This window comes from Pelophylax lessonae (assembly GCF_965119305.1).
Source record: "Pelophylax lessonae genome assembly, chromosome: 4".
NCBI lineage: Eukaryota > Metazoa > Chordata > Amphibia > Anura > Ranidae > Pelophylax > Pelophylax lessonae.
The window spans coordinates 452,915,461-452,943,266 of NC_138771.1; the positions used below are offsets into that span (position 1 = coordinate 452,915,461).

The 27,806-nt window shown below is 45.6% G+C and overlaps 1 protein-coding gene across 1 annotated transcript in view; it reads left to right on the forward strand.

The window, feature by feature from the left end:
• Positions 1 to 27,806, forward strand: part of LOC309552698 (uncharacterized protein) — a gene marked incomplete at its 5' end in the record, with an annotated part of 175,645 nt that overhangs the window by 50,607 nt on the left and 97,232 nt on the right. The window contains 3 exons of the mRNA XM_082253624.1: positions 4,178 to 4,381; positions 17,945 to 18,133; positions 18,219 to 18,404. Of these exons, the coding sequence (XP_082109750.1) occupies positions 4,178 to 4,381; positions 17,945 to 18,133; positions 18,219 to 18,404 (579 nt within the window). The remainder of the gene's footprint in view (positions 1 to 4,177; positions 4,382 to 17,944; positions 18,134 to 18,218; positions 18,405 to 27,806) is intronic.

A 27,806-nucleotide genomic window follows, 5' to 3' on the forward strand; every position in this document is an offset into this window, starting at 1 on the left:
CACTCGGAACGCAGCACGGTGATTCTTGTGGCACCGGACTGGCCTCGCCGGTCCTGGTACGCAGACCTCGTGAATCTGGCGGTCGACGCCCCCTGGCGTCTGCCTCTTCGGGACGATCTACTGTCTCAAGGACCGATTTACCATCCTGCTTTACAGTCGCTGGCTTTGACGGCCTGGCTGTTGAGACCGAGGTCCTGAAGGAGAAGGGTCTCTCTCCAGAGGTTGTTCATACCTTGATCAACGCGAGGAAGTCTTCCTCGGGAAAGGTTTATTACCGTACTTGGAAGGCCTATTTTGCCTGGTGTGAGTCCAGGGGGTTTTCACCCCGCACGTACTCGGTTTCCCGTGTGCTGTCTTTCCTTCAGACGGGTGTCGATCAGCGTTTGGCGCTGGCTACGATAAAGGGTCAGGTGTCTGCGCTGGCCGTTCTGTTTCAACGTCCCGTAGCTTCCAACTCCTTGGTTGGCACTTTTATTCAGGGTGTGCGGCATCTGGTTCCTCCTAGGAGGGATCCCTTGCCCCCTTGGGACTTGAATCTAGTCCTGTCTGTGTTACAACGTGCTCCTTTTGAACAGATCAGGGAGATCTCGTTGTCTATGTTGTCCAAAAAGGTCGCCTTTTTGGTGGCGATCACTTCGGCTCGCAGAGTGTCGGAACTGGCGGCTTTGTCCTGCAAGTCTCCGTACCTGGTTGTTCATTTGGATAAGGTGGTCTTGCGACCTAATCCTTCTTTTCTGCCGAAACGAGTTTCGGAATTCCATCTTAACGAGGATATTGTTTTGCCTTCGTTGTGCACGAAGCCTCAACATCCTAAGGAGGTGAGATTGCATTCTCTGGATGTTGTTCGAGCGATTAGGGTTTACCTTAAATCGACTGAGTCTTTTCGAAAGACGGACTCCTTGTTTGTTCTTCCAGAGGGTCCTCGGAAGGGCATGGCGGCTTCCGCCTCTACCATTGCCAAATGGATCAGGCAGACCATTGAACAGGCTTACGCCTTGCAGGGGAAGGTTTCCCCTGTGCCTGTGAAGGCGCACTCTACTAGATCTCTGAGTACGTCTTGGGCCTGTCGTCATGGGGCTTCTGTAGCCCAGGTGTGTAAGGCGGCGACTTGGTCGACCGTGCACGCTTTCACAAAATTCTACAAAGTAGATGTTCAGGCATCGGCGGATGCTTCCTTTGGCCGCAAGGTTCTTAGTGCGGCTGTTCCCTAGGGTCCCTTGTTGGGGACTCCTGGCTGTTGGGATAAGTTTTGTATCCCCTGGTTTTTTGTCTTTTCCTGGGTTGTTGCTCCTGTTGAGCACTTATTTTTGCTGTTGCCCAGCTAGTTCCTTCCTTTGGTAAGGTTCTTTTCTTTGATGTGGAGACTGCGTTGCCTTTCGGCGCGGATGCGTTTCCCACCCCTCATGTTTGCACTGCTTTGGGACGTCCCCATATGTGACGAATATGAAGAGGCGGCGACTGTCGGAGGACGTAAGAGAAAACGGAATTTTTGTAAAATCTTACCTGTAAAATTCCTTTCTCTGAGTCCTCCGACAGTCGCCGCCCCCGCCCCTCTTTTGGGGTTTGTATGTATACTCTACTGCTATTCCACTAAAACTGAGATATGGTTGCAGGAAGTAGGAGGGTATTGACTGAGGGGACCACCCCTTGAGGGTGGGATATGTTAAAGCTTTATTGTTAACATATTCTGTTGCCTAGCTACTCCTTCGGAGCAAAGTCTAATACCCCATATGTGACGAATATGAAGAGGCGGCGACTGTCGGAGGACTCAGAGAAAGGAATTTTACAGGTAAGATTTTACAAAAATTCCGTTTTTTTTGTCAGATTTACCTTATATTTCTATTACTTGTAAAATATCTTTTTTTTAGGAATGAACATTTAATAACACTGTGATTGTATGTAAGTGTAGGTAATTATGATTAAATAGCTATAGTGCTACCGCAGTGCTTTTTTTTTTTCTCCATGTACGTTCAATGTATTCTGTTATGCTGGACCTGTACTATGTATTATATTAATACATTTTATTATTAATACATTTTATTAGTGCTCTAATAAACCATTATGCATGAAATCACAAACAATGTGTAAACAATAGTAAAATTATACTAATGTCCACAATAGTCCATGCTCCATAATTCGCAATGAATGGTAAGCGCAAACAATTATCTGTGAATCCTGCAAAAATCATGTGACGCCTCCACCAGATCGTCCAAGGGTGTGCTGTCGCCTTAGTTTGACCGCATTGCAAAGGTCAAACCAGCATGTAATTGGATGTCTCCAAATTGGATCACCCTTCTACACTCCCAAAAACAATGGAGGCACTTTCCCACAACTTTTTTTTTTTTTGCCAGCCAACTGAGGACACAAGTTCACTGCAGCTCTGGATTGCCAAAGAGCTCAAAGAAGAAAAACACTTCATAGTGCTTACTGTAGATATTTTTTTTAAGCCAAAAAGTGTTAAAATGCACTTAAATTATATACAGGAATGTAGACCTCGAGACACTGAGGAACCACCACATCTGTTGCAAGCCTAAGAATGCTCAAATGTGAAACCGCTCAAAGGATAGATTGATGCAGGCAGCCCACACTGTTCTAACTATCTCCCGGATCCTTGTAGCTCCACCCAGTACAGCGTTATACAACACACGCACAGCGGGCACATCTAGTAGTAAAGGTATTAGTTCATTTGGACCACCTTGGTCCAAATAAACTGTTTAAGCTTTATTAAAATGTGGAGATCCGCTTTAAAACCTTAGACCTCTGTACCCGAAATATAATAGGGTGTCATTTATGCACCTCAAGATTACTGCCTCCTAAATATTCAAGAGCAAATTCTTTAAAGCGTTTTAGTTGTCAAAATATAAAATCATATTAATTTCCACAATTTTATTTCAAATATTTCTAGCCTACTCTTATTAATTTGAACAATCCCTTGGTTTGTACACATACTTTCATGAGTATTTCTGCACGTTTGCTTCCTTGGGTTCTGTGACGTGTATTCATTATGCACTGTGAGTAGGCATTGCTTTGTTACACATTTTAGAGAGCCTGCCTTCTGAACTAAAGAGGTACTGAGAAAAATAATTTCAGGAGTCAGAGGCAGTACAGAAATCACGGCTTGCAGGCAGAAAGGTACCATGGGGAATGCAGTTCTTAGAAATTAAAAGTAAACAGCACAGGAGAAGCTGCAAAACATGCCGGGATTTCAGGAAGTTACGGAAAGAGATGGCCAGCAGAAAGGCAGAATTCACAACATGAAGAGTGATTCTTTAAGTGGCTGTTAAGGCTATGTTTGTTTTTTTTTTTTTTTTTTTTACCTTATCTGCATTCTGTGCATGAAGGTAAAAAAACTTCCGTGTGCTGCTCCCCCAATACTTGCCTAACTCCCCCCTCTCAATCCATCAATGTGCCCGGGAGCCTCGGCTGTCCCAGGTTTCTCTCTCTCTTGATTGGCTGAGACAGCAGTGGGAGCCATTGGTTCTCACTGCTGTCAATCAAAGCCAGTGCGGAAGGTGGCGGGGACGAGCTGCAGCTCTGTTACATAGTAAGTCTGGTTGAAAAAAAGACAAGTCCATCCAGTTCAACCAATAAAAGGGAAAAAAAAATCATACAATCCCATATACACAATCCTATACCCACAGTTGATCCAGAGGAAGACCGAAAAACCCCAGCAAAGCATGATCAAATTTGCTTCAGGAAATCATTTGGACACACAAAATGTGGGGCTTGGGAGGGAGCACACACCATTGCCTCCATAGCAGGCGGCTTGATATTGGGGGCACTGGTTGAGGGGAGGAGCCAAGAATGCCAACAGGGTACCCGTGAAGAAGAGGATCGTGGCTGCTGTGTGCAAAGCCATTGTACAGAGCAGGCAAGTATAGGACTATTAAAAAAACCAAACCTTTAAGGTCACTTTAAGCTCATACTGTATTCACAAAATAAACTATTGTTTGTACTGCTATAACAGTGCTGATGTTATAAAATAAATGTATATGGTGACCACTGGGTTTACTTTAAATGTCAATATGTGTTTACATATTGCAATATACCAAGCAGATAATGAAGGTTGCAACATTACATAACACGCAGTTATTCATGGGGATTGAATACTTATAAAAAGCATTGGAAAAGTTAAGCTGCATATTTACTATTGTCTTGACTTTATGTATTTTGGCAGACTGAAGTCAAAACTCTAGAAACACAGAAGGCAAAACTATCCGCATCTCAACCTAAGAAAACTGTAAAGCCAGCAACACCAGCAGCTACCGTATCAAAAGGGAAGGGCCTTCTGACAAGCAAGATGGCCTCTTTTTCTCAGGCAATGGCAGATAGCTCTGAAAGTACGGAGTCCTCTGATAATGAAGACCTTCCTCCAGCCCAGGTACTCAGTTATTTGTTCATAATGAAATGTGAAGAAATCTAGAACATGAAACATACATGTTAGTATAGCATACATTGTAAAGTTTCATTTAATACCAGCCTTCAGAGTTGTCTACTTACATTCCATTTCCTCCTTTGCCACACTGTTTTTCCCAGAACGAAAGGGAACATGACCAGCAACTTACTTTTTTTATTTAGTGTGACAAAACTTTTGTGATTGGTAGCTCAGTCATCCAGTATTTATTAATGGGCAGGTATAAAGAGTCCTCAGTCCTGTGCAAGCTCCATTTTATGACCTCGAGCCAACACAGGGGCATCTTCTTTTTTTTTTTTTTTTTTTTTTTTTTTTTCCCCCCAGCGCCTGATGTATTGGTGGAGCAAATGTCAGGTAAGTAGAAACAGATGCAGAGGCTCAAACTAAAATTAGGCTGTTGCTTTGCCTTGCATATAATTCACGGTTGGTCAGAATTTAATACTCCTTCCTGGCTTGCATGACGGTCTTGATACATTTTGAATTACTGGATAAGCACCCTGTTTAACTTCAACCAGGCAGGCACTATGCAGGTTGCCCCAGTCTGTGCCTTTTACAAGGCCTGGTTACAGTGTAACAGTGAGGATATGGTGATTATTTCTAGGATGGGAAGAGCTTTTGATATCCTGTCAGCTGCAAACTTTATTTCTCTTTCGTTCATCGACGGACAAAGCATCCCATAAATCGTAACTACTGGGTTTTATTGTGTATTAAAGGTGGACAAAGGTGTATACGAGATGTAGTCTCACAAAGGTGTATAAATAGATGCAGAAAAAATTGTGTTTAAATCACTTCAGTAGAATAAATAGTATAAAACCATTAGTTGCAAAAGAATCATAAATGGTATATAATAAAAATAAACAGAAGTGTGTATAAGATGCAATCTCACAAATACAATTAAATGAAAATGAAATATTGTATCTAAATCACTTCAGTGGAATAGCTGCTGTAAAGCCGTTAATTGCAAAGGAATCTTAAGTATATACAGGTGAGATGGTAAGGGGAAACCCAGTAATGAATGTTCAACAACTGATAATGAGCCAGAAAGGAAGAGTAATCAGATAAGTGTTAATTAACGGCAAAAAACATTCAGGCACGTATTGTGCTAATGAGAGCAAAAAAAGATTAAAAAAGGGGGCTTCTCCTGCTCATGGATAGTACACTGGTGAGTAAAATAAACAGTCCGTGGGTAAAGTTCAAATTGGGAACAGATATACACAGTCTCTTCCAACTATTTCTTCCAAAGACAAGGGTCACTCAGATCTGCAGCGGTAAAGAATATAAAGAGAGGGGGCGCAGGGATCCCTGATGGATGTGGCCACACTATCTTCTTACCTTCCAATTGTAAAATGCCAGCATAATGACCTCATCGTGACTTGGTCGACACGTGTAGGGAAAGCTGATAGACTATCGGAACTGTTGCTGGAGGACCGGCAGACTGTGCAAACGCCTTATGCCGTTTGCAGCTGTTCTATAAAGATTATTTCATTTAGAAGTGTGATAGCGCGCGGGTACCCCCCTTTCCACTGGGTTTTATTGCATCCTCCAGGAGTAGGGCTAGGCAGAACAAAAAACACCTGGCTACACCCATGGGCCGTCTTCAGCTTGGTATATACCCCCCCCCCCTCTGCTCTAGGTAATCAGTTTTATAATGTCTAGTCAGGCGAAGGGACCTAGGCACCCAGCTGGGATCTCTGGTCCTAGCAATTTTTCCTCTTTCCTTAACATCTTTTTTGTTTTTTCTCTCGGGAGATCAACAATCAACTGTCAGGCTGGGCGACGGGCTAGATAATCTAGAGCCAGTGGTCCCCCTAGCCCAGCTAGCGAGTACGTGCAGACCACAGCTACGTGCTAGGTCAGCTGCAACATAGCCTCACGGACAGAGGCTGGCCCTTGAGTTAGATGTCTCACAGGGTCGCATACGACCGGGCTTGGGTCTGAGTCGCAGCGGTCCCTTGGAGGACAGCTCCCCTACTTCAGTGGCGAGGATTCTGTCTAAAGCATTACCATGCACCACGGAAGGATAAGTACAGTCCCCCCCTCAACCCCTTTTTGACGTTTTTTTTTGGGGTGGACGCTGGTAACCTCCAGGGATAGTCCGACCTGCCTGCAGGTTCCCTACTCCCATCCCTAAATCTCTGTGAGATGGTCTTTCCCTATTCCTTTTCCCCCATGTCTGGACCTGGAGTCTGGTGGGGGTCCCAGGGCAGAGGATGCAGCAGAGACCCCTGGGGTCTCCCCTGCTATCCCCACTCCTGTAAGGGTCCTGGGATAGTGTGCGTCCTGCCCTAGTAGTCTGGAAGGGTCATAGTGTAGCCCCAAGGTGCATGCCTTACTGTTTGCAGTGTGGGTATAATGCAGGGGGGTCCCAGTGCAGAGTGCACAGCAGAGTCTCCCCTAAACATGTGTCCTACGTTCAGGGGGGGTCCCCTTGCAGAGGGAACAGCATTGCAGAAGACGCAGGGAAGATCCTGGAATCATGCTGTAGCTGATGGTGACCATTTTCCTTTAGTCTGGGTACCCAGAAAGGGGGACAAATGTTCTAGAGTATGCTGTCCAGTTCTGGGCACCGGTCCTCAGGAAGGGTGTGCTGGAATTGGAAAGAGTCCAGAGAAGGGCAACAAAAATAATTAGGGGAATGGAGGACATCAGCTATGAGGAAAAACTACAAGCACTGAACCTATTCTCTCTAGCCACTTTACCACCGGAGGATTTTGCTGTCTTCCGTCCAGGCCACTTTTTGCGATTCGGCGATGTGCGACTTTAACTGACATTTGCGCGGTCGTGCGACGCCATACCCAAACGAAATTTAAAAGAAAGAGCTTTCTTTTGGTGGTATTTGATCACCTGTGCGATTTTTACTTTTTGCGCTATAAACAAAAAAAGAGCGTTTAATTGAAAAAATAACTATTTTTAACATTTTTTTATATGAAATTCCCCCCCCCCCCCCCCAAAAAAAAAATTCTGCTACCTATGTTTGGTAAAAAAATCGCAATAAGCGTATTTTGATTGGTTTGCGCAAATGTTATTGCGTTTACTAACTAAGGGAAAGATTTCTGTCATTTTTGGTGTTTTTTTTTTTTTAACGCGTAATGGCGGTGATCTGCGATTTTTTTTTTTTTTTTTTTTGCGGGACTGCGACATTGCGGCGGACAGATCTGACCCTTGACTGACATTTTTGAAACTTTTGGGGGTACCAGTGATATTACTGCAGTAATCAGTGCTATATATATGCACTGTTACTGTAAAAATGACACTGGCAGTGAAGGGGTTAATTTTATTGGAGAGGGAGGGGTTAATGTATGCCTAGTGCTTACTGACATGTGGGGGGGGGCAGGTGACTTTGTGAGACAGGGACAGATCGGATGTCCAGCTATGCTGAACAGTCTGATCTGTCACTCCCTGTCACTATGGAGATCCGCCCGCTCTGTTTACACAGGCGGGCGGATCTCCTCACTCGATTCCCCGACGATCGGGGCAGAGCAGCGGCGATCGCCGCTGCTCCTCCCCTGGCCCGACTCCCGCTGTGAATGAAAACAGCGGGAGCGCGCCTCCGGCTGCGCGCGAGCGCCGCCTACAGGGGGAGGAGTCCAGCGACGTAGGTCTACGTCGCTGGACGGGATCGTGCCACTTTGCCGCAGTACGCTCCATGTGAGCGGTGGGCAAGTGGCTAGAGAAGAGACGATTGAGGGGGGCTATGATATCAATGTACAAATACTGTACTGGAAACCCTAGCATAAGGAACAAACTATTCAGAGAAAGGAGATGCAATAAGACACGTGGCCACTCACTAAAACTAGAGGAAAGGTGGTTTAACCTTAAAATGCGTAAGGGGTTCTTCACTGTAAGAGCGGTAAGGATGTGGAATTCTCTTCCACAAGCAGTCGTATCAGCAGGGAGCATTGATGGTTTCAAAAAACTATTAGATGGGCACCTTAGAGATCACAACATACAGGGGTATACAATGTACGGTTAAAAGCAAACACACACACACATCATAGGTTGAACTGGATGGACTGATGTCTTTTTTCAACCTCACTAACTATGTAACTATGTCTGGCTGGTCTCCGGTCGGCGGCCATGTTTGTGTAGCCCGATGCTGTCAAGGGCCATTTTCCCTTAGTCCGGGAGACGCTGGAGACGACCAAAGCCTCGTGTGGATGCCAAAGCTCCTCCTCTTCCTGTTCCTCCTCCTCAGTTTCCTTTTCCTGTGCCAGGGACATTTGAACAGGGATGGCATCCATGCTGATGCTGGGTTGGAATTCTCGGTGCTCCTTTGGGGGTCCCTGTTATCTTTCTCTGCTGATGGGTACCCTGAGCCTTGAGGGGATCCTTTAGTTGTGCCAAAAGATCGTTTTTGTACTGCAAGGTCTACCTTTCCTTATGAAACCTCAGGGTCACATCTCCCCCACTGACCCCCTCATGGAGGTGGTAGGTCCCTCAAGACCCCAGCTTCCCATGGTTGCACGGATGGCGGCCCTGCAGTCCTTAGTGTCCCGGTTGGAAGTGAGTGTGGGCAAAGCCCCTATAGGAAGCGTCCCCCGCCTTCCCCTTCTCCGTCTGTCTCATCTTATTCTGAGCCTGATGACGCCATGGAAGCGGCTCGTCCAGGGGGACTTAATATCACACCCCAGATCCATCCGATAGTGAGGATGGTTCCTCCATGGTCGCAGCAGCTGTTAGACTCTCATCACTTCGGTGTGTGAGACTTTAAAAATGGAGGATGCAGGTGATGTAGCCCCGGACGTGGCTGTGTCGTTTGGTATGCATAAGCTGCCTCATACTCCAAAGGTGTTTCCTTATGTGCCTTATTTTTGACAGGATTTCCTGTAAGGAATGGGAACAACCAAAATTACCCTTTGTGGTCCCCAAACGTTTTGCTGTACGTTAGTTTTGAGGAGTCCCTTTTTAAAAATAAAATTGGACTAGTTCACCAGTGGTGGACCCTCCTGTTTTCAGGTTGAATAAAGCAACCATGATCCCAGTAGAAGAATCCCCATCCTTTAAGGACCCGGCTGACAGCAAAGCAAAGGCTGTGGCACACAGCATGTTTACTTTGGCTGGTTCGGCATTTTGGGCAGTCTTTGCCTCAGCCCTGGTGTCTCAGACCCTGACTGAATGGGCCAAGCTTTTGCACCAGGGCCTGGTGGGTGAGCAGATCCCCGCTGCTTATGTGGATTTAGCGGACCAGTTGCTCCATGGGCTGCAGTTTTGGTGATGCGGCTTTGGATACAGCTTCTGTGCTGTCCAAACTTTGTTTCAGCGGTGGTGATAATCACATGCTGTGGCTTAATTGGTCCGCAGACCAAGCCTCCAAGAAAGCTCTCATTGATTTGCCCTTTCAAAGCGATCGCCTGTTTGGGGCTACCCTGGATGACATCATTGAGGGTCTCACTGGGGAAAGAGTACGTTCCTGCCAGTCTAGGAAGTGGATGGAGCCTCGTTGCAGACGGGGGCCCGCCTTCTTGGCACATAGAAAATTATTTTGTGCTTCTGGGCCTAAGAATAAGAAATAGATCTTTCAAACCTTCCCAGGGAGGTTTCAAGCAACCTTGGTCTGGTAAGCCTAGAGCTGTCTTCTCCGGGCCCGCAGACCGGACCCCTTCAGGATGAATGTCTGCCCTCACCCATTATTGGGGTGGGGGGACATCTTTGCTGGTTTCCGGCCCAGTGGACCTCTTTTGTGAGCATCAAGGAGGTCCACAAAATGTTTCTTTTGAGGGTACCCAGAAAGGGGGACAAAAGTTCTTTTCAGTTTTTTTAGGTCCTGAGTCTCCTTGTGCGGATTTAATTCCTGCAAAGGTTCAGGTGATAACAAACACAAAAAGGGCGCACCGACCTAGCGCATTATTCTCAATAATGTTTTTTTTGTTGTAACATAAAAATGGCTACTCACAAACGCAGATGAAATCAATCACATCGGACTCAGAAACTTGAGTGTCAGAAGTAGTCCATTGTCCTATTAGGACAATGGACTTTCGTATGGACTACTTCTGACACTCAAGTTTCTGAGTCCGATATGATTGATTTCATCTGCATTTGCAAGTAGCTATTTTTATGTTACAACAATAAAACCATTATTGAGGATAATGCGCTAGGTCGGTGCGCCCTTTTTGTGTTTTTTGTTTGCAGTACTGTTGGACTGCCCCAGTCCTTTAGGGCAGCAAGACCATGGCCATCTGAGATGCCTTTTGCAAAGTCCTGTGGGAAGAGCAGTCGGGGGAGCCTTGTTTTCTGAGCGCAGGAGAAAGGTGTGTCTTTCACCTTATTTTTGGAGCCGTTTAAAGTTTCAGGTGATGTCTGAACTAACGAAGGTGCCCTCTATCCCTGTCCAGGGAATTGATTTACCTAGGTCTCATTTTAATTCTCATTTTAATTCTGATTGTTCTTCCTCTGGACAAATTTCAGGAACCACAGGCCATGATTCACCAGCTGCTGTCACAATTAGTTCTCTCACCTGATATGCATACAGGTTCTGAGTCTGATGGTGTCCACTTTCAAGACAGTTCTGTTTGCACAGCCCTACATGCAGCTGCTTTAGCAGGTTCGGCTCCACAGGAGGATACCGCAGGCGTCCAAAGGCCATGGTAAGGCCAGTGTCATCCTTGGCTCAGGCTTCTTCCGCAGTTCCTTGCGAGGAATCAAGAGTGAGGATATTCCAATTATCCTGATGGCCGTAAACGTCCCTTCGGGGGCTTCCTCTCAGAGAAGACCAGTTGTCCCAAAGGCTAATTTACCATCCTGCTTTACAGTCCCTGGTTTTAATGGCCTAGCTATTGAAAGCTAGGTACTGAGGGATAGAGGTTTGTCTGGATCAGTGATCCCTACTATGGTGAGGGCGAGGAAGTCTTCTTCCTGCAAGATATACCATCGTACGTGGAAAACGTACATTTCTTGGTGTGAGTCGATTGGTGCCGAAAAGGATCCTTGATCCTTTTCTGTGGCTCGGATCTTAACCTTTCTTCGACAGGGCATTGATCAGAAGTTGGCCTTGAGTACCATCAAGGGCCAGGTGTCAATTTTCTTTCATGCAAAAAGTGGTCACCGCCTCCACCTATAACTGGTCTTAGTGGTAAGGAGCACCGGAAGGGCAGACGCAGCTTACACATGTATTTGCAAATGTGTGCAACCAAACCTCTGTTTTTACCGCATACTGTTAGGTCAATTCGGTTGGTCGCTGGCTGGTTGGTAAGTTGTGAATGGAAATCTCTTCGTTTTTTTGATCTGCGTCCGCCCCTCCAGTGCTCCTTACCACTAAGACCAGTTATAGGTGGAGGCGGTGACCACTTTTTGCATTATTGATATCTGTATTGAGCCATTTCTCTGAGTTAATCGATGGACACAGCGCTTCATAAATCATAACTACTGGGTTATATTGCCTCCTCCAGGAGAAGGACCAGGCAGAACAAAAAACACCTGGCTATGCCCATGGGCCCTCCTCAGCTTGGTATATAACCCCCGCTCTCTGCTCTAGGTAATCAGTTTAGTAGCAAGCAGTATTAGAAGTATCAGAACTCCATAGAGGGGTGGATGCAGTGTCCGATGAACTCCAAGAAATGGATTTTACGGTAGGTACAAAAATCCCATTTTCTCCAATCGCCTTCCAGGACGGCCCAAACATGAGAGATGATAGGCTCCTCCTACCGGAAACACAATCAATTAAACACAGTTAAAAGGCCCCACCCTTCCCTCCATCCTCAGTTTAGATTGTGTTTCTTCCTACGAAACATTTGTTATTTTTTACTGACCTGCAGACTTTTTGATAGTCCTATGGTCCCCCTGTGAGCCAGGTTCGGCAAAGCCACTGAGAGTAGAGCTCTACCTGCCACCCCTCCCGGGTTTCTCACAGGTCGCCTCTTCCATCGGTGGAACCGTCGGTCACCCGGGTGACCCTCTAGGTTTCTTTCACCGCTTGTTCCCGGCGCCAGCAGCTCTCCTCCACGGATCGGATTCGAATTTCCCGCTGGAAGTGACGTCAGACGCGAGCGCCTCAAGCCTCGCGGTCGGAGCGGAAGGACCCGTCAACATCCGGTGACGTCAGTTCCGGCACAATGCGGAAGAGGAAGGTGGAGGAGACGCCGGAACCGCTTCCACGCGGTAATGCAGACTCCCAGGCCACAGGAGCTCGGACAGCTGCCAGGGAGATGAAGCCTTCTACTCACCCACCGGGGAAGGAAGAAGTGCTGGGCCAAGCAACAACAGCCAAACCCAGGTCGGACCCGGGTAAGTGCTGCAATGCATCTAATCTTTATCCAAAAAAGGAAAAAGTCTGCTGATGTCTTTGGTTTTCCTACAATGCTTGATGTTCCCTCTCCCTGCCCATAGTAGGACTGTTTAAAGTGTCCTTTCTAGGGGTCTCTTACTCTTTTTTCAAAATATGGAAGAGTGATACTAATTGATGTTGTATCCTGTCTTCCAGAGTCCCAGAGCGGTGTTCAGGAAACCTCTACTGTTGCACCTGTAGGGTTAGGATCCGTTGCCTCTAAAAAGTGCTGTAATTGTGCAGACAAACTCCCTAGTTCCCACACAAAACCTTTTTGCTATAAATGCATTTACAAACTAGCAGGAAGAGAGTCTTCAGCTTTAATGAAAGATTTCCTGAAAACAGTCCAAGAGGAAATGCTGTCAACTATTCAGACTGTAAAATCCTCCCTAGGGAGTTCAGGAACCTCAACCTCTCCTGCAGGGGAAGGTACCTCCTCACAGGAGAGTCTTTCGGTTAGGCCAGGACAAGCTAGCCAATCTATTTCACAAAGTCTGCCCTCAGGATTGCAAGGTAATAGTCAGGAAGAAGAGGACATGGACCGCTCTGTCTCTTTATCTAATTCAGAGGGAGAAGGAGATAGGGACTCAGAAGATATAGAGGAAACAGAACCATCCAGGAATCTGTTTGGGCTGGATGGCATGCAGGGACTCCTTCAAGCAGTGTATGCCTCTGAAGAAATACCCGATGTGCCAAAAGGGACATCAGCCCAGGACAAACTCTACAAGGGTCTAGGGAAGACTCCCTCTAGAGTTTTTCCCATCCACCAATCCCTCAAAGGCTTGGTTCTTCAACAATGGCAGCGCCCAGAAACCAAATTTAAGAGGCCAGTGTCATGGAAAAGGAGATTCCCCTTCAAAGAGGAGGATATAGATCAGCTGATCAAAAGTCCCAAACTAGATGCGCCCTTGGCTCAAGTGACCAAGAAATCTGACCTCTCCTTTACTGATTCAGGCAGTATTAAGGATGTAATGAACAGGAAAGCAGAGTCCCTCCTGAGGAAAGCCTGGGAATCCAATGCCTCTACCATGGCCCCGGCCTTGGCAGCCTCCTGTGTAGCAAGAAATACCTACTGGTGGTTGGATAGGCTAAATAAAAATTTACCCCAGGAAAAGACTCAAAAGGACTTGCAGGACTCACTATCCCTTATTGGGAAAGCAGTAGCTTACCTGGCGGATGCAGCCGTAGAGTCAGTAGTAGCTGCAGCCAAGACAGGTGCCCTCTTAAACTCAGCCAGAAGAGCAATTTGGCTGAAGGAGTGGGAGGGAGACCTTACCTCAAAGACCAAGCTTTGCGCTTTGCCCTTTGAGGGATCATTATTATTCGGTTCTGGTTTGGATGAGGTCCTTGCTAGGTCCTCGGAAAAGGGTAAAAAATTTCCAGTAAAAAGGAAAGATACTCCTAGAAAATTTTTTCGAGGCCCCCAGGAACAAACTCAAAATAGACGAAAAAGGGAGCCTAACAAGAGATGGGCATTCAGGAAGGGAAAACAAAGAAATAATCTACTCTTTCCCTCCACCGCTGGTTCAAGAGATAGCAAGTGACGCCAGCGTCAAGGTGGGAGGCAGACTGAGCCAATTTCTCACTCAATGGAGAGAAATTTCAGTCTCCCCATATATTTACAAGTTAATCCAAGAAGGCTATCGCCTTCAATTCACCACAATTCCACCCACCACAATTACCTTAACCCAGGTCCCCAAGAAAGCTCAAGTCAAACAGGCTCTGCTCCAGGGAATCCAAGAACTTGCAGAACAATTGGTAATAACTCCAGTACCAGAAGATCAACATCTTCAGGGGTTCTATTCCCACGTGTTCGTGGTCCCAAAACCATCAGGCAAATTCCGCCTAATCATAAATTTAAAGAAACTCAACAGGTTTCTGACGTACAAGAAATTTTCAATGGAAACAATCTATTCTGTACGAAAGAACTTACTAAAGGATGTCTTCATGACCACTTTAGACCTCAGAGATGCTTATCTTCACGTTCCCATCCACCCAGAACATCAGAAATTCTTAAGGTTTGCCATAGAGAACGAGGGGATAACTACTCATTGGCAGTTCAGAGCACTGCCCTTTGGTCTAGCTGCCAGTCCAAGGATATTTACGAAAGTCCTTGCAGAGGCAGTAGCACACCTACACATGTTAGGGATTGCTCTGATTCCATATTTGGACGACCTACTGATTTTCGGGAAATCCGAGATCCAGGTAGATCTAGATACCCGTCGGGTAATAGAGGTATTGGAGAACTTAGGATGGCTCATCAATCGGGAGAAGTCAGCTTTAATACCATCCCAACTAAGGAACTTTCTTGGGTTCCTGGTGGACTCAAAGGCCCAGAAACTATTTCTAACCCTAGAAAAGAGGGAAAAAATAGTCTCCGCGATCCACGCGTTAGAGGACTCCCCATCCTGCTCCAGAAGAGATGTTCTGAGAGTTCTGGGGTTCATGACAGCCAGTATACCAGCCTTGGTTTGGGCACAGCTACACGCAAGGGAACTTCTGTTTTTCCATCTGTCATCTTGGGACAGAAAAACAGAGTCCTTGGACGAACAGGTCATCCTTACCCCTCAGGTCAGAGAATCCCTGAAATGGTGGAAAATGCAGAACAATTTGGACAAAGGCAGGCCCTGGGGTCAATGGAACCCTGTAGAAATTACCACGGACGCCAGTACCCAGGGCTGGGGGGCTCACATGGAAGGAGCCCAAGCACAGGGAGTCTGGGATTTGGCAACAATACAAGCCGCCTCAAATTTCAGGGAACTGAAAGCTGTGGGAGAGGCCTTGAAAGCCTTCAGAGAGAACATCCTCAACAAGGAGGTTTAAATACTCTCAGACAATACTACTACTGTAGTATACCTGAACAGACAAGGAGGGACCAGATCCAGACCCCTCTTAGATCTAGCTACCTCAATCCTTACTTGGGCCGAGGAAAGAGTGATCTCCCTAGTAGCGGTCCACATCAAAGGGGTAAACAACCTACAAGCAGACTTCCTCAGTCGTCATCTTATTCAGGAGGGAGAATGGGAGTTAGATGCAAAAATTTTCCAAATGATAACCCAGAGGTTCGGAACACCAGAAGTAGATTTGTTTGCCACAGAGCAGAACAAGAAAGTGGGAAGGTTTTTTTCCCTTACCAGGACCAGAGGAACGATGGGCCTGGATGCACTGGCCCAACCATGGCACTTCAGTCTGGCTTACGCTTTCCCCCCCCTGATGTTGATCCCGAGGGTTCTTCAGAAACTGAACCACTCAGAGGACCTTCGGCTGATTCTAATTGCCCCTTGGTGGCCAAGGAGGCCTTGGTTTGCCACTCTAAAGACAATGGCAATAGTTCCCCCATGGCACCTGCCGATTTCTCAAAAGCTGTTAGCTCAGGGTCCGGTCTTCTGCCCAAACCCGAAATTTTTTCAGTTAACAGCCTGGCTACTGAAAGCCAGCTTTTAATTTCGAAAGGTTGCTCACAGAGAGTTGTAGATACTCTCCTGTTGAGCAGGAAGCCTATTACCAAGAAAATCTACACTAAGGTATGGAAGATGTTTTGTACCTGGGGTAAACAAAAAGGTTTTGTTTCCCCCTCTACCCCTGTAATTCTAGAGTTCCTACAGGATGGGGTGGATAAGGGTGTGGCCATTAACACTCTTAGGGTACAAATTGCGGCCCTCTCAGTGTTCCTTGACACCCGTCTGGCGAGAGAGCCACTAATAAAGAGATTTTTGTTAGCCAGACAAAGAGTTACTCCTTTGTTAAAAGACAGGTTCCCACCTTGGGACCTGACAAGGGTCCTAGAGGCGTTATCTAGACCCCCCTTCGAACCTTTGGGGGAAATTCCCCTCCAAAGGTTGTCTCTTAAGTTGACCTTTTTACTGGCCATCACCTCAGCAAGAAGAGTAGGGGATCTCCAGGCCCTCTCTATCAAAGAGCCATTTATGACTGTATGTCCGGACAGGATAGTTCTAAAGCCAGATCCGCTCTATTTACCGAAGGTGGCATCTCCTTTCCACAGAACACAGGAAATTATCTTGCCTTCTTTTTGTGACAATCCTAAAAACAGCAAGGAAGAAAGGTTCCACTGTATTGATGTTAGAAGAGCTCTTCTTAGTTACTTAGACAGGACAAGGAGTTTTAGAAGATCAAACCACCTTTTGGTCCTCCACTCTGGACCTAGGAAAGGGTTGCAGGCCTCTAAGCCTTCAATATCTAGATGGATCAGACAAGCAATTACCAGCGCTTATGAGGCATCGGGTGTCCCAGCTCCTGTAAAAATTAATGCACATTCTACAAGAGCCCTAGCAACATCCTGGGCCGAGAAGGCAGGAGCATCCTGGGAGTTGATCCGCAAAGCAGCCACTTGGTCCAGCCACGACACTTTCCTGAAACACTACAGGATAGAAGTTCTGTCTCAACAGGACCTAACCTTCGAACGCAAGGTCTTGCAGGCAGTTGTCCCACCCTAAGGTAGGCCAGGGGTAATCTAGTATCCTCTCATGTTTGGGCCGTCCTGGAAGGCGATTGGAGAAAACTTACCGTTAGTTCACCGGTAACGACTTTTCTTAAGAGCCTTCCAGGACGGCCGGCCTACCCGCCCTACTTAAAGGGTGCAAACAAGTTAAAAAGGGGTAAGTACCTATGGACTGAATATTAAACGCTTCCCTCAAAGATTCTGGTTGTGGAAGATACTTTTTTACAACTGAGGATGGAGGGAAGGGTGGGGCCTTTTAACTGTGTTTAATTGATTGTAGGTAGGAGGAGCCTATCATCTCTCATGTTTGGGCCGTCCTGGAAGGCTCTTAAGAAAAGTCGTTACCGGTGAACTAACGGTAAGTTTTCTCTTTCCTTCATTGACGGACACAAGAAAATGGGATTTTTGTACTTACCGTAAAATCCATTTCTTGGAGTTCATCGGACACCGCATCCACCCCTCTATGGAGTTCTGATACTTCTAATACTGCTTGCTACTAAACTGATTACCTAGAGCAGAGAGCGGGGGTTATATACCAAGCTGAGGAGGGCCCATGGGCATAGCCAGGTGTTTTTTGTTCTGCCTAGTCCTTCTCCTGGAGGAGGCAATATAACCCAGTAGTTATTTATGAAGCGCTGTGTCCATCGATTTAACTCAGAGAAATGGATTTTACGGTAAGTACAATAAAAAAAGCATTTTTCAGCAACAGTGTCAAAGCTTTGTTCCTTGTATGTATAACCAGGATTTTTTGCTGTCACAGAAAAAATGTATATTTGCGTTTTTTTTAGATCATAAAATGATTTTATTACAGGTACCCAGAATATCAGTAAAGGCTACTCAGCTTGCGGCCAAATCCACAGTACAACCAGCTGCTGTGGCCAAACACAATGCAAGTGGTCCTACCAAGTCAGTCCCAGGGACAAAGTTGGTAGCAATTGACCAGGGAACGTCTGAAAGCAGTGAATCATCGGATAGTGAAGAAGAGCAGTCTGGTACACAGGTATGATGCACAGATGAAAGGAATTATTAACCATCACCAAGTGTCATTGATGGGAATTTATAATGTAGTCATTGATGTCTTTCAGAAGCTTGAAGTTGAGGCAAAACAGAACAAGAAGCCAACATCTGCTCCCTTATTAACTTCCACTCCATATGAATCCACTGCCTCTAAGGGAAAAGGTGCTGTGCCAGCTCCTCCGGTAGCAAAAAAGGTAGCTGCAGACATCTCGGAGAGTAGTGATACCGAAAGTGATGAAGCTGATACAATGCAGGTACTATGTGAAACTGTTTTGGGCTTATGTTTGTTCTTTTTAGATGTAATAGTTGTTTAAATATAATTCAACCTGGGATTGTTTTTATAATGACAGTTTGTGACTCCCACGCCAAACTTTGTAAAGTCTAGCAATGAAAAGATTACAGACAAGCTGATTAAAACCTCCACATCTTCAAATGCTACAATTGCAAAGTCCCCAACACCATTTAAAGTTCCCCCCACCCTGAAGAAGGATCCTGCAGAAAGCTCAAGCGAGTCTTCCGATAGTGAATCTTCAGAGGAGATGGCTATGAAGGTACCTTTTTTTTAATTTCATAACAGATAACAGTCATACATCATCACTTTGACCTATAAGTTCAATATAATTTTGTGATCCCATAGCAATACAAGTTTTAAGTAACATTAAGGATTCACTTTTTTCTTTTAAAATAAACATGTTATACTTAGCTGCTCTGTGCAGTGGTTTTGCACAGTACAGCCCCTGTGGTCCCCCCACTGGTGCTCTTGGCTCCTCCTCTTAAGTAAGTGCCCCCATAGGAAGCTGCTTCCTATGGGGGCACTTGTGTGGGCTCGCTCCTAAGCTGCCTTGTCTGCATACATTGACGCACACAGGGCTGCTCGGCAACGCCAAGCAATTAGTGGCTCCTGCTGCTATCAATCTGTGAAATATGGTGGGACAGACGGGAGAGCTGCTCATGCACATTGCTGGATTGGACTCAGGCTCACGTAAGTATTAAGGGGGGCGAGGGGGTACAAATTGAAGAGGGATTGCGCCAATGGCATGCAGATGGCACAACAGGGGTTATAACCTCCCCTCAGTGGCGTACCTAGAGCATTTGGCACTTGGGGCGGATCCTATATCTGACAAAAATTGTAATGTTTTTCAAGAATATTTATTGCACAAATTTCACAGCCCCCCCCATCACAGTGCCCCTTGCAGTCTGGTTTTTATACAAGAGATGGTCAGAGACTGCAGATTTGATACAAGAGATGGTCAGAGACTGCAGATTTGATACAAGAGATGGTCAGAGACTGCTGACTTGATACAAGAGATGGTCAGAGACTGCTGACTTGATACAAGAGATGGTCAGAGACTGCTGACTTGATACAAGAGCTGGTCAGAGACTGCGGACTTGATACAAGAGCTGGTCAGAGACTGCGGACTTGATACAAGAGCTGGTCAGAGACTGCGGACTTGATACAAGAGCTGGTCAGAGACTGCGGACTTGATACAAGAGCTGGTCAGAGACTGCGGACTTGATACAAGAGCTGGTCAGAGACTGCGGACTTGATACAAGAGCTGGTCAGAGACTGCGGACTTGATACAAGAGCTGGTCAGAGACTGCGGACTTGATACAAGAGCTGGTCAGAGACTGCGGACTTGATACAAGAGCTGGTCAGAGACTGCGGACTTGATACAAGAGCTGGTCAGAGACTGCGGACTTGATACAAGAGCTGGTCAGAGACTGCGGACTTGATACAAGAGCTGGTCAGAGACTGCGGACTTGATACAAGAGCTGGTCAGAGACTGCGGACTTGATACAAGAGCTGGTCAGAGACTGCGGACTTGATACAAGAGCTGGTCAGAGACTGCGGACTTGATACAAGAGCTGGTCAGAGACTGCGGACTTGATACAAGAGCTGGTCAGAGACTGCGGACTTGATACAAGAGCTGGTCAGAGACTGCGGACTTGATACAAGAGCTGGTCAGAGACTGCGGACTTGATACAAGAGCTGGTCAGAGACTGCGGACTTGATACAAGAGCTGGTCAGAGACTGCGGACTTGATACAAGAGCTGGTCAGAGACTGCGGACTTGATACAAGAGCTGGTCAGAGACTGCGGACTTGATACAAGAGCTGGTCAGAGACTGCGGACTTGATACAAGAGCTGGTCAGAGACTGCGGACTTGATACAAGAGCTGGTCAGAGACTGCGGACTTGATACAAGAGCTGGTCAGAGACTGCGGACTTGATACAAGAGCTGGTCAGAGACTGCGGACTTGATACAAGAGCTGGTCAGAGACTGCGGACTTGATACAAGAGCTGGTCAGAGACTGCGGACTTGATACAAGAGCTGGTCAGAGACTGCGGACTTGATACAAGAGCTGGTCAGAGACTGCGGACTTGATACAAGAGCTGGTCAGAGACTGCGGACTTGATACAAGAGCTGGTCAGAGACTGCGGACTTGATACAAGAGCTGGTCAGAGACTGCGGACTTGATACAAGAGCTGGTCAGAGACTGCGGACTTGATACAAGAGCTGGTCAGAGACTGCGGACTTGATACAAGAGCTGGTCAGAGACTGCGGACTTGATACAAGAGCTGGTCAGAGACTGCGGACTTCATACAAGATGGGAGCACTAGGGGTGGCTGGAGAGCACAGGGGAAGCAGAGGAGCTGAATGGCACCGGGGGGGGGGGGGTACTGGAGAGAATTAAGGGGGGAAGTGATTGTAAAGTCTGTTAAAGTTATTGAAAAAAAACAAAACATTCTACTTGCCTCCTCTGTGCAGTTGGTTTTGCACAGAGTAGCCCAGATCCTCCTCTTCTCGAGTCGCTCTTTGGCTCTCCTGGCCCCTCCTTCCCTTTGAGTGCCCCCACAGCAAGCAGCTTGCTATGGGGGACCCCGAGCCGAGGCAGAGCTCTGTGTATCTATTCAGACATGGAGCTGCTCTTCGGCCCTGCCCCCTCTCTCTCCTCATTGGCTAACTGACTTTGATAGTAGTGGGAGCCAATGGCGCCGCTGCTGTGTCTTAGCCAATGAGGAGGGGAGTCCCGGATGGCTGAGACAGGCGTGGACATCCCTGGATAGAGAGTGGGCTCAGGTAAGCATTAGGGGGGCTATTGCACACAGAAGGCTTTTTATCTTAATGCATATAAAAAAAACCTTCTGACTTTACAACCCCTGTAAGTCCACTATAACAAGGGTATTAATTGACATACAGTAAAACCATGAGAAGCAATGTAAGGAGGGAGGTAGGTTCTTAATAGCATAAAGGTCTTTGCATAATACAAGGTCATCCCCAGTAGTGTCATACAACAGTGATCACGTCCATCCAAGCATACCAATGACCTAATAAAAATAACATATTTGCAGAGCATAGGCAGCTTAAACTGGTATAATGTGTTTTATGTGAGAACATAGCCTTGGCATGCAACAGTTCAATTAATTAGTTTGTGTAACTCCTTACTACAGAACATGCAGAGTATATTTTGTATCAGAATTAGCATTAGAAAAGGTGTTACCAGGAGTAAAGGTGCAAACATTTGGGATCCGTGGTTGTCTGTCCCTGGTCTAGCAAACTTATGCGGGGTATTTCTGTGTTGGTAAATTAAATATTCCTTTAGAAGAATAGAATTTGCATTAGTATTACACCACTCTTCAAATGTAGGAGAATGTGGAGAAATCCATTTTAAAGCTATAATTTTAAGGGCAAGAAAAAAAGAAATCTACAGGCCAGTACCCTGATCTCCATTGGATATGCCGCTCCAAAATGCCTGTCCAAAATACAAACTAGTGAGTCTAAGGAAATCCTGTATTTGAAGAGCCACAATAGTGTCCACAACTTCTTGCCAGTACCTAAATAATTTTGGGCACTTCCAGAGCATGTGTATGAGGTTCACTGGGGCCCCTGGCATCTTGGGCAATCAGTGTTGTATCTGCACAGCCATTAAAAAAAGCTTCTGCGATGTACAGTACACTCAATGTATAACAAACAATTGGGATCATCGCTGAGTTAGGGGTCAGGGAAATTAGCTGCATCTGTTTGAAGATGTGCTATCAAACTTACCCTGTTAGTGTGTCCAGATCCTCCTCCCACCCCCTCCTGCCGAGAGGATATTTAAGTTGAACTTACCAGTTTCAGTGCCTTTTAGTTGAAGGAAGTGTCATGACAAAGTACTGCAAAATTTAAAACCGTTCAACAATTGGCAATTTGCTTTGTGTAACTTTTTTAAAACCAAATAACTAGACGACGGCAGAATTTAGCAAGATTCACACATAAACAGTGTGAAATGGTCTCTGACAAATGTCACATGATCAGAACTAGTATTAATCTGTAATATACAGTACTTCTCGATCTAAATGAAGTGTTCTATAAATAAATATTGAATCAAACCATGCTCTAAATTAGTGAATATACATTCGTAAAACCTTTTAGGGGAATTGTGAAATCAAAAACTGCAACCGTGATTAAATGTGGATTTTTTTCTGTGCAAATAGCTCTTCAGTAAAGTTAATTGTGTAATACCTCTAAGTTCCAACAATGTAAATAGCTGTCCAAAATGTTCATCTAGTGCAATATGTATGCAATAAAACTGTGTTCTTGCTTCAATCATGTTTCCATGCTCCGCCTCTCCCAGTGCAAAGAGACTCGCCAAATTTCAAGGACCCTTAAGCTGATAAGTGGGGCTTATGTCAGAAATTAGCACTCCCAGACCAGCAGTCTTCTGGTCACGGGTTCCCTCTACATTTCAGAATTCCAAATACCAGTAAACTTAGCTTTGTAAAAGTTTTTGCAAAATATGAACCCAACATAGGTACAATGGTCGGCATTTTTCAGTAGGAATATGGATGGCTTTATTTGTTCCATAAATACATTTTCTTGCTTTTTAAAAGGTGTTTATAGGAACAAAACCAATAAAAAAAGTCACTAAATTGCTAATGCTTTCCAGCAAACACTGCAGTTTTTTTAATGTCTTAAGGTTCACTTAGATTGCGGAGTTCTTTGACGGCCACATTTCTCAGAGGTCTTTACATGGGTGACTGCTTCCTTAAAAGTATTACAATTTTCCTACAGTACAAACAAATGCCCACTGCCCCACCTATAACTGGCCTCTTGCAGCAAGGGCCACATGAAAGGGCATCGCATGTCAAACAAAACCAAAGAAAATTCCTAGCTCAGTTTACCGACCAGCCTGCAACCAACCGAATTGTCCTGTCTTAACAGTATGCATTAAAAACGGGTTTAGTTTGCACACATTTGCAAATACCTGCGTAAGCTGAAGGGCTAATCCATGGCACTCTAGATTATTATTCAGTCCTAACTCTACATTTTGAGAGCCTCTATAGTAGAAGCACATGCTGGGAATTTAAACCTGGAATTTTCTTTGGTTTTATTTGACATTTAAATCTTCCTACCTGCACCTTCTGCTTTTTCACCTAAACAAGATGGGCATTGATCATGTCATTTCATAGTGACATTTGTTGGTCTTAGCACACAGCCTATAGTAGAGTAAATCTTACATACCTGTGTCAAAAGTTTGTGTTCGAACATGAGGCATGCTGCACAGTCCTTACAGGTTAATGCATGCCCTCTCTCTGTAGTGCGAGTACAGACACTTCCTGTGAAGGAATTACAAATCTCAAAATCCCAGGGTCTCAGAGTCTAGTGCTCTGCTGGTGAGAGCTAAATAGTAATTACAGCTTACACAGACACAAAATGAGAAAATGGCAAGTCATGCATTGGACACTGTGACCCAGAACATGAAGTTGCCTGTCCCTTTAGTTAACTTAGGTAGTTGCAGCAAAACATGGACATTGGAGAAGAAATAGGCCATGATATCACAAATTGCAGCCGCAAAGTGTGAGCCCATCATTACAAGGTAAGGGAAACAAATGATACAGGAACAAAAACATTTGAAATTGTATGATGCTTTTATGCCTCTATTTGGTATTTTCCTCTTTGTCTACTTGCTGTTTCATGATTTGGGCTCAAACTCAGTCTTCAGTATTAATGGTGGCTTTGAAAACCTTGCTAGTTCTGACTCTTTAGTACATTAGGCATTCTGTTTGTAAGATACAAGTGGCATGCAGTGGGTGTGTTTGGGAATAGCTCCTTTTTAAGATTAAACAAAAGCAGTTCTCAGATTACCAACAAAAATGAGTAGGGTGGACTGGTGAACAGCAGCAGTGTCTATACAAAAACCTGAAGGACCAAGCAGGTAATTTGTGCTCCTTATATACATCTTTAAAGGAGCATAGAATACCTGCTTGCCTCTGCTTTGATGTACTGAATCAAAATCATTGGAAGTGAAAGTACAAAGATCTAACAGTTGCATATACAACAAATTGTGTACATTTGGCTTGCACACAAGGGTATAAAACTTTACAACCAAAGAGGTAACATGTTTACAACAAACACACTTTATCCCGAAATACTTTATAGAAAACCAAAATATTAGGCAATGAGAATATGGAAACCCCAACCCAACTCTATCTCACCCCTCTGGAGATATCCATAATTTGGGGGAGGGCATTGAGGGGATACAGCAATATTGCTAAAGAAAATCGTAAATGACTACCTTAGGCCAGCTTCACAACCCTGGATTGCAGGTCAAAATTAAGCTCATACTAAACATTAATCACTGCAAGTGGACCCAGAATCGTATAGGAAAACAAAACCAATGCAAAAACCCAATAAAGATAGGGAGAGAAATAGACTATAGGGATAGGCAAAGTAAGAAGGGCACCCTGTCCAGGCGAGAGATACAAAGTCAAACGCGTCTCATAGGGCATAGATTTTGTCAAAGAAGGCAAGCTTGTCGTTCAATATTTCTGATGGGCGTTCATTAACCATGATCAATGATAACTTGGACTTTAGTAGGTTGAATGGGATTTCCATAACCTAGAAATGGAAATTCGGGCTGCTACAAATATGAATGCGATGGGGCCTCTATGTATGTCCTGGCATCCTCTCGGCCAAGCGCCCTAGTAGTGCCTGTAATGATTTAATGAGAATCACTTGAGTGAGCAAGTAAATAAAGTTTATAGGTACAGATCCAGAACCTCCTTAGTTTTGGGCAAGGCCACCAGGTGTGGATCATAGTACCGTCAAGGCCACAACCTGGAAAAAAATACACTGCTCAAAAAAAAGGAACTCTTTTTAATCAGAGTATAGCATCAAGTCAATCAAACTCCTGGGATATTGATCTGGTCAGTTAAGTAGCAGAGGGGGTTGTTAATCAGTTTCAACTGCTTTGGTGTTAATGAAATTAACAAGTGCACTAGATGGGCAACAGAAGACCTCCAAAACAGAAATCGTTTTACAGGTAAAGGCTGCATACTTTTTTTTTTTTTTTTTTTTTTTTTTTTCCCTTCTGACTCTTTTTCACTAGTTTTGCATTTGGCTAGGGTCAGTGTCATTACTGAGGCAATACCTGGACCATATAGAGGTTGCACAGGTAGTCCAACTCCTCCAGGATGGTACATTAATACGTGCCATTTCCAGAAGATTTGCTGTCTCTCCCAGCAGAGTCTCAAGAGCATGGAAGAGATTCCAGGAGTTTGTGGTAAATTGGTGCAAGTGGAAGTTTCAGTGTGGGCTGGTCCTGGGGAGGTGGGGGAGGGGAAAAAGCCAAGGGGGTCAGGGCATAGCTGTCCACTGTAGCGGCTGCCAGTGGGAGAGACGGAAGTGATCTCTGGGGGGAGACGAGGGAAAAATTGCAGCACCTTCGTGCAGCAACACATTTTAATGTGGTGTAAAGAAGTAATACACTCACATAGACAGGTGGGTTAAAGGCACATTGTGAAGTAATTGAGATTTCTCATCTGGGGCATCACTGTAGCAGAGGGTCCTGGTAGTGGAGGCAGGAGGTCACGGTAATAGAGGAAGGGGGGTTCTTCTGTGTGCGGTGGGGCAGCCTCGGCTGTGCCTGTGGGCTCCCCTGTCGGCTGGTGGAACGCAGAGCCTCGTGTGTCCTGGGATCCTGACGTCACTTCCTGGCGGCCTTTTTAAAGGACCACTCAAAGGGATGGATAGTTAACGAGGAGCTACAGGCTTTTTAGGTGCCCACTGCAGAGTGAATAATGGTCAGGGAGTGCTAAATCCAATCACTAACATCTCATGAAAGCTTTCAAATGTTGATGCAATTCGAAAAGGTGCTTACAACCTTCTTTTCTTGAAGCGGTTGTGTCCTCACCAAAAAAAAAAAAACCCTGCAGGACAATGGCATAATGTGCTAGTATAATAGTTTGTGGTAAATTGGCGCAAGTGGAAGTCTGTGTGGGCTGGTCCTGGGGACCATGAGGAGGGTAGGTGGGGTAGGGGAAAAAAGCCAAGGGGGTCAGGGGTTAGCGGTCCACTGTAGCGGCTGCCGGCGGGAGAGACAGAAGTGATCTCTGGGGGAGGCGAGAGGGAAAAAACGCAGCACCTTCTAAGTGCAGCAACACATTTTAATGTGGTGTAAAGAAGTAATACACTCATATAGACAGGTGGGTTACAGGCACATCGTGAAGAAATTAAGATTTCTCATTTGGGGCATTACTGGAGCAGAGGGTCCTGGTAGTGGAGGCAGGGGGTCCCGGTAATAGAGGCAGGGGTGTTCCTCCGTGTGCGGTGGGGCGGCCTCGGTGGTGCCCGTGGGCTCCCCATCGACTGGTGGAACGCAGAGCTTCATGTGTCCTGGGATCCTGACGTCACTTCCTGGCGGCGATGTGGGACGCTTACGGCGACGCGTTTGCGGAGCATGCGTTCCTTCAGGCCGTGGTGGCATCATGTTGGATGGGGGCATTTATGCTCTGAGGTGGATGGTGGCCTGGGGAAGTCAAAGGGGTGGAGGGTGGATGGCCGGAGAGGACCAAGGATCGGTGATCAGCCACTAAGGGAATGTGTATATGTATGCTAATGACAGAGGAAGGGGATCTAGTGCGGCTGTGTGGAGTGCCATGAAAGGGGAAGAAATATAGGTTAGAGGGAAGAGAATAAGATAAAATGAAGATGAAAAGGAAAAATAATAAAAAATAAAAATAACAAAAATGAAAAGGAAAATTAGGAAATAGGTGTAAATAATTAATATTTTATGATATTTTTTATATATGAAAAGGGAAAATGATGTGCCTTTAACCCACCTGTCTGAGTGTATTATTTCTTTACACCACATTAAAATGTTGCTGTTCTACAACTGCAATATGTCCAGCCCTTACTACTGTAATCTCATTGTTCTATTTAAATACGTGCCAATCTGGTTTGTTCCAAAAAGTTTGTATTTGTTACCTTGTTTATACCAATAAAAATTATTGAAATAAAATGTGTTGCTGCACTTCGAAAGAGATTCCAGGAGACAGTTACTCTGAGAGCTGGACAGGGCCAAAGAAGGTCCTTAACTCCATCAGCAGGATCAGTATCTGCACCTTTTGTGCAAGGTGGAACAGGATGAGCACTGCCAGAGCCCTACAAAATGACCTCCAGCAGGCCACTGGTCTAAATGTCTGTGACCAAACAAGCAGAAACACACTTCATGAGGGTGGCCTGAAAGCCCAACGTCCTCTAGTGGGCCCTGTGCTCACTGCCCAGCACTGTGGAGCTCAATTGGCATTTTCCATTGAACACCAGAATTTGTGGTGCAGTGGGTCCTGGGTTCATGTGGCGGGAGTATGCAGCTAGTTCCTGCAGGATGAATA